Source organism: Dermacentor silvarum, chromosome 1, assembly GCF_013339745.2.
Source record: "Dermacentor silvarum isolate Dsil-2018 chromosome 1, BIME_Dsil_1.4, whole genome shotgun sequence".
Classification (NCBI taxonomy): Eukaryota; Metazoa; Arthropoda; class Arachnida; order Ixodida; family Ixodidae; genus Dermacentor; species Dermacentor silvarum.
Window position 1 is genome coordinate 354,126,941 of NC_051154.1, and position 12,768 is coordinate 354,139,708.

General features: G+C 46.7%; 1 protein-coding gene across 1 annotated transcript in view; it reads right to left on the minus strand.

Moving 5' to 3' along the window:
* Positions 1–3,565: 3,565 nt before the first annotated feature.
* Positions 3,566–12,768, minus strand: part of LOC119444889 (sodium/nucleoside cotransporter 1-like) — a 37,797-nt gene continuing 28,594 nt past the window's right edge. Inside the window, exon 6 of the mRNA XM_037709232.1 lies at positions 3,566–3,616. Within this exon, the coding sequence (XP_037565160.1) occupies positions 3,566–3,616 (51 nt within the window). The remainder of the gene's footprint in view (positions 3,617–12,768) is intronic.

The window sequence follows — 12,768 nt, forward strand, 5'->3', positions numbered from 1 at the left end:
CTAGAAAATATTGGGTAGTGGAAGAAGCGGTGGCCTCGGCGCGAGGCATATTGTGTAGAAGCTCACCAGATGGCGCGCGCGCTCACTTCCCGAGCACCGGCTGAGGGAGTCCGCGGCAGAGCGCAGCAGGCGAGTGCGGCGGCACAGAGTTTCAGAATGCTGTGCTCATTTTCCTCATGCCAAATATGTCAGTATGATTTTATGTAAAGAACCCTAAGATCTGTAGTATGGGATGGCAGGGCACGGTTCGTACCTGCAATGTATGTCATCGCGATGCGTGCACTTCGTGCTGCATCGACAGAGTGCACATTTAGCATCAAAATTTCACTTTTTTTTACCCAGTTGCATCAGTCACAAGTCCCGTTCGAAACATAGAAAATACATTTGTATTGAATAGGATTTACTAGACAGTGACTCTAACCAAGTAAGGGTATGTATTAACCGGACGTTTCGGAGCCACTTCGGCTCCTTCTTCAGGGGGTATTCTTCGGAGGTGGCGGTGTGCACGCACTGCCGATCCGGGCAGCATTGCATGTGTAGCGTGCGTTGGAAAATGTGGCCCGACTATTACTAACTGAATGAACAAGCGTGGTGTGAGCGCGCACAAACAAACACGAATAGATCACACTGAATGACTGCAGACAACGACTGTCAAAACGCTGGCAGCAAGCATACGCTGCAGCGGGCGAAGGTACGTGCGGTCTATCGCTTCAACGGAAACTGAGCGGCGAATGCACGGCGCATAAAGGTCAGAGCTGTATGGAGATAAGAGACTCCTCTTATCGCGGTTTAGTGTCAGGCCAACAGCAGTAGATGCGGACAGGAAGCCACCTCGACCACCTACATGCAGCTCCCATTCGGTCAGGCACGTCAAAAACGAAAGAAGCTTTTCCACAGAAGCAGATTCTGGCCGCACAGCTCGGCTTGGAAGTCTGGATCTCATTATTTCAATGACGTCTCGGATCATCCTGCAACAAAAAATGCCCCAAAATTTATTTTCTGGTATCCACACTGTTTACGATCGTTTGAAGATTATGCTGGGGCACTGTCACATACAGGCAGTCCTTGCCATCCGCACCACCATCTGGGGATGATGACTCATGAACGTCGCGACGAGACAAACGCACCTTCGTGCGTGCAGCTGGGCACACTGCAACGCGTTTCTCTCTGGTCTTCTCTGACGCATTTCCTTTGAGAGGTAGGATGGCAAATCGGGCAGGAGCGTGGGCACCGCGGCGTCGGTCAGCGCCGGTGTCCCTCGAGGAATCCTTACTTCCTCACCGTTGATGAAGTGAACATAGTCGCGCAAAATAAAATGCGCATCAAAGTGCCTCTCCCACACAGTTGAAGTCTCGTAGAGTGGCTTATCTTTGCAGCGAAGCTTTCTCTCCCATTGTTTCCGCCGGTCATTGTCTTTAGGCACTCCAAAAAGAGGCAACGTGCGCTCATTTACTTCTCGAAAACCATGATACCCTCAGTCCCTCACTTGCATCCGGGCGCATAGCAATGCGTATCGCTTTTTTTCTTCTTCTCTTACATTATCCAAAAAGCGACAACAGGGCAGCATCGAACAGAGAAACGGTCACGCTCGGCACTTTCAGTAGCTTCACTTGCAAAAACACGAAAAGCACGCTGGCTCGTAACACCAAGAACGACGAGGTGTTGCAGCTACGCGGGCAACGCGGGCTCCAACCGGCACGTTCTCCTCGGGAAGAGCACACTAGCGCCCCTAGCGGAGTCTTCGCTCTTGGCTTCACGCTGCCTGTGCGCCCAGCCCTCCGCTCTTTCCACTACCCAATACTTCTAGTTCACTGTACACTGATATCCGATTGCGCGACGCAAGCGCCGTCGCACAAGCCGGCGCAAGCCGGTTCTCTTGTTCACTTCGCTGCTTACTCGTACCGCGAGAGGATAATACGAGAGGAAACTTCAAGGCGCCGCCTTGCGTACATTTCTTTTTATAAATTAAAAAGCCGCCGTTGTCAGCCTCTGATGACGCGAAGTCATTAATCTTGATTACAAAACAAACGCAGCAGTGTAAAGTAAAAAAAAAAAAAGTCGCAGAAAGTTTGCTATGCCCAACCAATATTATTTCAAATAAACGTGTTTTTAATAAAAATGGTGGTCCAAAACACAAACGCCAACACCTCCTGAGAGCGATGCAAATGCTATGAGCACGCGTTATGAACAAAAGATTTTCACGGCCACAAACGACTGGGAAAATGCGGCGATACGCATGCCTCTCTGCTGCCATTGCATATTGCGACTACTATTGCGACTGCTATTGCATACGAGCCGCTCATTACCATAATTCGCGCGGCTCGTCGCACCACAAATTATGGCGGAAAATCTCTGCAATGGCGGCCCAGCGCAGCGTCACGGAACATCATATTGTCGTTTACGAAACAGCCCTTCCTGTGACGCTCCTCTCGACATATCCCTTCAGCCAATCAACAAGCTGGCACGGCGGCTATCTTGGAACGCCACCATATATTCGCGAAATTGCAGATGCATTGCGCGGGTTTGTGCACGCTACCGTCCACCTACTTTTTAAAGCGCTAAAGTCGCAATATAGCTGCGAAAAACATTAAAAAGTATTAGTCGATAAAATTTGCAGCTCCACGTCATGTTTCGACATTTTGATGAAAACGCAAAATTGCATTTTGCAAAACTTCTGCTTCCCAGCACAAATTTCAAAACAAGTGACCTCTTGACAGCCAATCAGATATTCAAGATGACGAATAATGGCGGCCGTGCGGCCGCCGTGCGTGTCGAGAATAGAGCCTCTATTTATGTTTTCTTGTGTGCGCAGACACCGTTCTTGTTAATTCAGTTATAAGCGAATGTGTCCAAGTTTAGACAGCCGATAAAACTACTATCCTTACTACGTATAGCTCTATATATACTAATTTGCTATCGCAATTGATGCTTCGCCTTTCGGGCGAAACTGCGTCTTATTTAAAGCCTGACGAACCGGAACACGCATTGTCATGCGTCTGCCCTTGAGAAATGTCACTGCTTGTACGAGGCAGGTCACATTCGTGACACCAGGTAGTACATAAAGTAGAAAACGAGTGCGAATTGCGATGCAAATGCACCCCGTAAACAAAGCTCATGGCGGCAAGCTAAGATGCGGAACTTCAGCAGTTCATTTGCAGATGTTTTGCTGTGCATGTTAACATTGTCATGTATTTAATCATGTTAATTGGCGAAGCAGTACAAAAATTCTGGGCATAGACGTACGTCCTCCCTCATATTTTTTTTTTTTTCGCCCATCGCAAATGTGTCGGTATGTTTCCGTTCTCTATCAATTTTTTGTTGTTTCTGCGATGCTTCGGCGATTCTAATGTCTTACAAACGAACCCAATCTTCAGTCTTGGTCTATATTTCACAGTTTGGTGTGACGAGAACCTTCGGTGGCGGCCGGTGCACGTGTAAAGCCGGCGTTGATGGCGATTAAGCACACAGACGTGTACCAGACGCTGCTAGAGCTGGGAAGCGCGAGGAAGGAAAAAATGCCTTAAATGAAAAAGATTTAGCCACTGAGAGGACTGCTATATGACGACTACAAATCTGAGTGTTCGCTTTCGGTGCCCAAGCTTCGAAGCTGCCGCACCTGCAGAGGTGAAGACAAAATTTACACGGAACACGAATCTTTTGCAAATGAACGGCTCCTTTATTTGTGTTAGAAAAATTACACAAAAGCAGAGCAGCGTCGGAAGTGTGCGTACCGTTGCGTATACGAACTGCGCATATCCGGGGTTTCCGCTGCATATACATGTGTGAGGTTGCAATTAAAACCGATGGAACTGAATTGCCTCACCAGCTTCAATAATGTTTGAGTAACTGTTCGTGCTCCCACGAAAGGAACATGTTTATTTTTTATTTGGTTCCATGTGGTATTTTTTATTTGGACCCATGTGTAACCCAAAACATAACAAACGACAGAACATAAGAAGCGTAGCTGGCGGGTGCGCCTGCTGCGCCCAGCCCAGCCTAGCCGTCACATGCCATTACATTCGCGGCGCCGCTGCATGAAGGCGCCACCGGTCCAAACTCGTCCCGCGCCCGGTGCCTGTAGCCGAAAGGAGTGAACAAATAGGCTAGGACCGGATGAACAGTTTGTGTGAGAGCATACGCTGACTTCTCCTCCATGCTCGTGAGACTCCTGCACTATAATTCACATTTCCTCCAATAGTTTCTAAAAGTAACTGGGATATAAAAATAAAAGTAACCCCGGATATAAAAGCCGGACGCATGCGGAAGTGTTTGGAACTGATTTAAGCGTGTTCTTGCTGTCAGATTAATTTCGTAAAAACATGCGCCTGTTTGACCTAGAATGTCGTGTCGTCACAGACGAAGAAACACATCCGCTAAGTGCTTTTCGAATACAGCGAGTTGACACAAAAATTCAGGATGCAGCATTGACACGGCAACCTACCAGGTGACCTATCTACCAACCTACTATACACCGATCATCCCTGTGTTTAGGCCCACAAAAAGGCTTACACGACAGGGAACAGGACGAAACAGTTGCGTCCTTCTTCACCATACTGGGTGTTTCAGCTAACACTTTCTAAATTCCAGTTCCAATTCAAATTTCAATTTCACTTTCAAATTCCAAATTCCAGTGGGGTTCCAGTTAGTTAACAAAACGTAGTTTTATGCACTGAAGCACAAAAGTAACTCAAGTGCCAATGCATTTCTCCGCAAAGTTCGGGAATTGATATCTCGAAACTGTTATCATCCTGAGAATTCGTTCCAAGTGGATCCGCCTTGCTATCTCCACGGCAAGAATTTGTAGATTGCAATATGGGCCATAAGGTAATTAGTTTAAAACTTAATTAGTGAAGTTTTGTTAATGATTCGATTATGCATTTCAATTTCTTGTGAAAGTAATATCCGCCTCTTCGAGTAGACCAGCTCATCAACTAGAATTCTACTATCGGCCACAGGCAAGCTTTCATAAATTTTGAAAGTGTTCGCTGAAACACCCTGTATATGCTGCTGCCATGTATGTAGAGGAGGGGGCGCGGGGGGGGGGGGGGGGGAGGGGGGGTTGAGGTACATGTTTTAATCCGGAATAATCAGAACCCACTTGAAAAGTGATTATGTCCATGATCTGTGTCGGATAAGAGGAGAATATACCATGTTCTATTTTACTTTATTAGTTTAAGAGCTGACCGAATATTTAAAGGGACACTAAAGGGACAAAATTCTTTCTTCTTTATCAGTAGATTACCCTTCCACAATACCAAGAAAACCACTCTTACCGCGAGAAGCCGCTTGGTAAGCCAGAAAGGAACGAAAAACACTGAGGCGAGTGACGACGCCACCTTGAAGTTCCCGCCCCAACTTACCGTGACGTCATGGATTTTGACAGCGTCTTCTAGGTCCCAGTTAATTCTTTAGAGGTAAAGTTTGACTACATTGTGTTCTAAAGGAACCCAAGAAGTTAATATGGTAAGTTTAGTGAACTTTTACTGAGCCAACGTGGAGCAAATACGAAAAATTACTTTAGAAATCGTAACGTCACACTGAAGTGCTGACGTTGGGGTTTCCGCGCGAAATTAAAAAAAATACCCTTGAGCTTCATTTAATTTCTCTTCTAATATTTGACCTATTGTAGTGTAACTAACGACAGCAGAGTTTTCGAAGAATACTTTATCAGTCTAAGTTGATTTATTGTTTTGCTTTAGTGTTCCTTTAAAATATACTTCACAGGTGCATGCCAGCCTGACAATTGATACATCAAAAACAGCGCGAAGTTGTATAAACGAGTTCATGGGAAGTATTAAGGGTCTCTTTGCTGGCTCGTGGCCTCGCTCGAACGCGGGTCCTTAAGAACAGCCACCTACGACCGCTCTCGAACGCAGCGGCGTCTGCTGACGGCGGCTCCCACGCAGTCTGCGTGCAGCACCACGGCGTCGGCTTTCTCCGCCACACCAGGCCCCGAACAATCTCACGGTCCAGCGATCCGCAGGGAGGGCGAAAAATCAACCGCGGAAGCGCTTAAGTGCAGCTATACTGTAACTTGGTAGCATACTTTGATTCGTGTTCTTTCGGCTAGGGGTGCTATAAGCGGCTAAATTTGTTTATCTATAGACCCCATATAGTTAGTATAGTTTACACTAACCCTAAGATGGACCCTGTTCACGGCGACAACGTAGGCGCCGCCATGTTTGATCATGTGGCGAAGCATCCATTCCTTGCCTCAGCTGCCCCGTTTCCTCGGTGTTTGCAATTGATGTGCATGACGCCAGTACGGCTTAGAAAAGTTGCCTTTCGACGGATATTGTAGATTGTGACTGCGTGGACGACACGAAGCTCTGGTCACAGCTTCAGAGCCTTCGGAGCTCATTGCGCCTTGCCCAAACAGTGCGAGCACGCAGCATATACGGGGCTTGCACTAAAAGCGGCGCTGCTGTCCAAACTTTTTGACTTATGAATTAAGTCACGATCGGTGTGTGTCGCTCTTCGTTCATTACTTGGCAAAAATTTGGAAGCAGCGGCTTGTCGTGCTTCTGGCTCGGTAAGGGTTCTTCGGTGAAGTAACTGTCGGATTCTTCACTTTCTGCCTAATCACTCGCAGGTGTTCTCAGTTGCCATAGATTTGTTCTTGCTGCGCACAAGAGTTTTGAAACGTAGGTGTCCTGTACTTTTTACCAGCTCGAACCAAAGACGTACTATAGCTACTCACTCGCTTACATGGTGGACCGTCACGAAACGTTCAGCTTCGAACATTTGTGTGCTTTCGCTGTAGTCGCAGTCACCCATGCTTCGGCGCATTGATTCATGAGTGCGTCTATTAAAATATTCTTGATACGGTGGCCATAGAGTGGGTGTAAGTTTGGCGTGTGAATTGGGGCGGATGTGTGTAGATAACGCACGAGAAACTTACTATGTCAGGAAGCAGTGGTACACCATTTGTCAATATACCACTATACACAATATACACCACATAGTGCAATTTAACGAACATATAATTAATTAGATGTTGTTCTGATTTACTATCAAGCAGGACACACACGGTACAATTCGGCATCTGATCCGACATGCGGCGCCGCTTGCTCCGGCATGCGGCATACGACGATTCGGGGCACACGGGACGGGCATCCGAACGAGCGAGAGGTGCCTAAGCTCCGCCCAGATCTTGCGCCCCAGCTTGTACGCTCGGAAGACTTCGTATCCTCGTCGAGAAATACAAAATAAACAACTTTGCGCAATGCATCATCGCTTTACGCGAACACTGTCACTAAAATTACGTCTTTGCGAGCGACAAAACACTTCGCAGCGGTGTGTTCTGTACTGACGGCTCCGCCGACAGCCAGCGATAGGGCCGGTAGGCCTGGCTCGGCGGACGCCACGGCCGACGGCTCTTGCGATCTATATAGTCCGAGCTCGTCGAAGTGCGCTTATTTTCACCAACACGATTAACACTGTACACGCTGGTTACCCGTAATTATATACAATTGTATTACTCGACGCCGTCGATGCGAAGGGTAAGCGTGCAAGCTAAGCGAGTAGCCTCGCTCAGACAGTCGGTGTGTCCTGTCTACCTGCGAAATGCTGTCGCATCGCGGGCCCCGGCCGATCTCGCAAGTAGCTGAGTGCTAGTACTAGGTGCTGCTTTGCAGAGCAGGCACAGGTTCGAGATAATTTTACCGAACTGGAAACTATTTCTTGTAAAAAACGAATTGTAGCAATGCTGTTGCAGCTGGCATGAAAAAAAAAAAAAAAGAGCGACGAGAAACCGGCCCGCCGGCGCCGCCTCTCTAGAGGGAGCGTCAGAGAACGTCACATGCCAGGCGCACTGTCATTGGCTGCGGCCAAACGACGGTGCGGTTGTCGGACGCGTCGGACGGTGAAAATCTGTCCAGTTTGTCGCACGCTGGGCATCCGATCCGGCGCTTCGGCACGGCAAAACGCCTCGGTTCCGGCTGCCGTTCCGGCGCGTCGGACGCCGGATCGGACCATGTGTCTCCCGCTTTATGCAATGTACTGTTCAAATTACCGAGTCACTGAATTTTGACTATAATTGATACTTCTCCTCGTTGTTAGTTTTACGTGCCATTTATCCTCGTTTGAATTTCTGCGAGTTATCTTTAAGATTTATTCAATTTTTTTCTTTTTTTAACTGTGTGAATATATGTGTGATAGTTTAAAAAGATTTTTTTTCTCTCTTACCGTTCATTTCCGATGATGTAGAAATTGTATAATATATGACATGACTCACTGTTTGCCATGATCCTACTAGTCCCCTTTTCATGTCTTGTTAGGAGGTCCCCCCGACAGTTGTTACTTCGGGACCTCCGAAAAAAAATGTGTAACAAGCAGTACTCACTCTTGGTCATGTTCTGGGGTTGAAGTCCTTTTTTTTTGGAGGTTATTGATACAGCGCTGACGGTTCAATTTTTTTTAATTCTCAATGAAAGCAGTGCATCGCGAAGGGGCGGTAACACAAGCAGTCCTTATGTATCAGCGGTACGTGAACTTGGCCACACAGATTCATTCCATTCCTTAGCATGCAAGTCACTATTTTTCCAGCCAAGTATACTGCTCATATCTTTCCTCTATCGTTCCATATATCGCAACATGAATGGGCACTGTGCATTACCAACCACCCAGTTGCATTTCCGACAGCTGATGGCACAATAGCAGTGCAAAAGCTGTAATTGTTTCGTATTCGTGCGTTTTCGCTGAGGCAATGTGCGGCGCGCCGCCGAAAGCGCCATCTCGTCCCTCTAAAGGCAACTGCTTCGCGAAAAGGGTCTTTAAATGTAGTTATAGTCAGCGACAAACGTAGTTAACATGCCATTTTTTGCAAAACGAGTAGGCAATTCTTTTTAGGGGGGGGGTCGTTAATAAAGTATGTGCGTTATAACTTGTGATCAATGTTTTGAGACCCCACTGACGTGCGTTAAGCAGCAGCCCATTGGTATCGATTGTATTCTGTGCCTTTTATTGGGGCATGACGGTTGCACGGCGGCCATTATCCGCCATGTTGTCTCTCTGATCAGCTGTCAAAAGGTCACGTGTTCGAAAATTTGAGCCGGGAAGCGTAAGTTTTGCAAAATGCACTTTTTGAGTTTCCATCAAGATGAAGAAACGTGACGTGGAGCTGCAAATTTTTTTCTGGTCCTTAGCACCTATATAGCGATGTTAGTGCTTAAAAAAGAGAGTGAATGGAAGCGTGCGTAAGCCCGCGCAATGCATCTACAATTTCTTGAATATACAGTGGCGGTCCAACACTCTTAAACAAAAGTTTTCACCCTTTGGGGCTTATTTTGTCGCACAACAATAATCGTCATCTGCCTTGCTTGCGTTACCTTTCTTGAAAACTCTGCGCTCGCTACTTTTCTGTCGAAAATGCAATGTCCCGCTGATAAGACGCATACCGTTCGTAACCTTGAAGTACCGGGCTGGCAGCGTTAAAGGGGCCCTGAACCCCTTTTTATCGAAGAGGAGAAATGAATATGAAGTTAAAATAGGCCATTTCAGGAATACTATGCCGCAAAAAAGTACTTCAATGCGTTTAGCAGAAGCGGAGTTATTGGCAATCAAACGGTGCTCCCGTGACATATAGTCTTCACGGTGCTCCCGTGCCATCTTCAATGCTTTGCACTGCGAAGGCTACGGCGGAGTGGGGCGTGCACTCCGGCTGCTGAACGTCAGCGTGGCGTGCAGTTCAAAATTGCTCCTGGATGTTAACGTAGAAGCCACTACTTCCGATTTTGGCACCTACAACGCGCCAAGCAAAAGCCAGACGCGGTTGTCCTCAGCAAGCCGCAGTGCGCTCGCCCAGAGGACTCGTCGCGGCAACCGGTGGCGGCTGCGGTATCTACGCTACGTAGCTGACCGCAGCTCCATGCAACTGCAGTACGTATGCGTAGCGTTTGCTTGTGCATTTCAGAGATTGAGTGCGTGCTCGCGCTCATATGCTCCAGTCTGACCGTGTTACGTGGTGCCGACCTGCTTTGTTCTTCGCCAGCTTGACCGATGGACAGTAGCCACATCCAACGAAGCGCTATCAATATATAGTCTGTCAAGGCGTCTAACCAGGAGCGGCGAAGAGTGAGTGCGCGCTGGTAAGCGTGCGTGTGTTCTTAAGTTTCGCGTGGTTCGAAGTTAGTTGAGCGTTCAAAACTAGTCGAAATCATCGAGACCCGACGGCTACGAGACCGATAAGCAGGGTGACCAAATTTGAATTCCTACGCGCGCGGCTGCGGCCGAGCGTGAGCAGACGATAGTCGGCGTGTTTCGGAAGTATACGCAATTATTATCGAAATTCGAAAGCAGAATTTCTTTATATACTTCAGCTTGGTCATTAAACTTCGTAAAGAAATGCACACAGTAACAGTAGGAAGAAGCATACTCATCCAAACATCCTTCTAGATTGATGCCAGCTATTGACCAATAGCAACCGCCTATGGGAATCTGCTATACAGGGTGTTTCATTTTAGCTGCACCATTTTAAAAAATTGCTTGTGGCAGATAGCACAATTATAATCGTTGATCTAAACTACTCGGTGAGGCGGCCATTACTTTCACGAGAAATCAAAACGCCTAATTGAATAATTAACATAATTATGCTAGTTAACTTTTTAAATAATTATTTTACGGCACATCTTTCAATCTACGAATTATAGCCACTGAGTTCGCAAGGCGTATCCACTTAGAACGAATTCTCAGGACTGAACCAGTTTCGAGATATTAATTTTTAACGTGTCCGACGAAACGTAGGCGCGTTCCAGTTAACGTTTTGAGGAAAACGCTCTTTTATGCATTGAAGTACAAAGTTAACTGGAACGCCCATGCATTTCGTCGGACACTTTGAAAATTAATATCTGGAAACTGGTTCAGTCATTAGAATTCGTTCCAAGTGGATACTCCTTGAGAACTCAGAGGCTATAATTCGTAGATTAAAAGATGTGCTTAAAATAATTAATCAAAAAGTTAATTAGCGTAAATATGTTAATTATTTAAATAGGCGTTTTGATTTCTCGTGGAAGTAATGGCTGCCTCATCGAGTAGTTTAGATCAAGGATTATAATTGTGCTATCTGCCACAGGCAATTTTTAAAAATTTGGTGCAGCTAAAGTGAAACACCCTGTATAACGAAGTAAAGCGTTCAGCAAAGAGTGAGGAGCAGGCTTCTGTTGAAGAGAGAGCGTTTCAGAGAAAAGTGACGTCGTGCTCTGCCTGCGAGCTCCGGCCGCGCGCCACGCACGACTACAAAACTTGATTGGCTGAGATGTTCACAGCAGCGTATGCTACCCGCGGACTATGTTTTTTTTCCCCAAACCCGAGGGGTGGTTCAGGATTCCTTTAAAGGACGGAAATGCTGGCAATACAGATGACGATTATTGTTATCGGACGAGATAAGCCCCAAAGGGTGCAAACTTTTTGAAGAGTGAAGATGGCCGCCATGTCAGCATGTTGATTGGCTCAAGGAATATCACATGAGGGGCGTCACAGGAAGGGCTGTTTCGGAAACGTCAATTTGACATTGCGGGACGTTGCATTCGGCCGCCATTGCAGAGATTTCGCGCCGTAATTTGTGGTGCGACGAGCCACGCGAATAATGCTAATGAGCGGCCATATGAAAAATGGCGGCCGAGAGGCATGCATGCATCGCCGCATTTTCCCCGTAGTTTGGGGTCGTGAAAATATTTTGTTCATAACGCGTGCTCATAGCATTTGCATCGCTCTTAACCCACCGCGGTGCCTCAGCGGCTATGGTGCTGCGCTGCTAAGCAAGATGTCGCGGGATCGAATCCCGGCCACGGCGGCCGCATTTCGATGGGTGCGCGAAATGCAAAAACGCGCGTGTCCCGTGTCTTGGGGGCCCATTAACGAACCCCAGGTGGTCAAAATTAATCTGGAGTGCACTACGGCGTGCCTCATAATCAAATTGTGTTTTTGGCACGTAAAACCCCAGAATTGAATTTATCGCTCATGGGTGGTGTTGACGTTTGTGTTTTGGGCCATCATTTATTAAAATGCGTTTACTGGAAATAAGATTGGCTGAACATTACAAACCTCCTTCGACTTTTTGCACTTTTCACTGCTGCGTTCGTATTGTAATCAAGATTAATGACTTTTCACATCATCAGAGGTTATGACAACGGCGGCGTTTTCACAGCAACCGTGGCGTCAGCCTTCATCCTCGCAGTGGTACTAGCTGACCTTCAACGTTGAACGGGCAACAAGAATTACGGATTACTGGTAAAAAAAAAACGCGCCTATAGGCTGTTGTCTATTTGAATCAGATTTACGCAAGATAACTTGCACTTTATAATACTTATCACAACTTTTCAACGCAAATTCGCAGATCCGAAACACGTAGCGTTGCATTTATATTTGATATCAACCACGCCGTCGCACGCCGTCGCACGCCGCCGCACGAAATGAAATCGCCTGTTGCACACACAGCAGAAATCTGCTGCTTGAGTAGGATTACTCGAACAAGCGGACTTCCAAAAGAAGTCGGAACGCATAATTGACCTGCACAGAAAAATTCACTAAGCAACCTTAAAAATAAAACTTGAGGGCATGCTCCTATTACAATTTTAATTTACGAATTGATGCTACTTATTTGTCAAGGCACATTCATGTGGAACGCATTTTGAAGCAAGCTCCAGTTTTAAGATAACCGTTATCAAACTGGATGTAAAAACGTGCCGTTCCCCATACTTTTTAAAATAAAATGCGCTGTTATGCATTGAAGCACAAACATGGAACGTTAATGTTGTCGCATATTTTTGG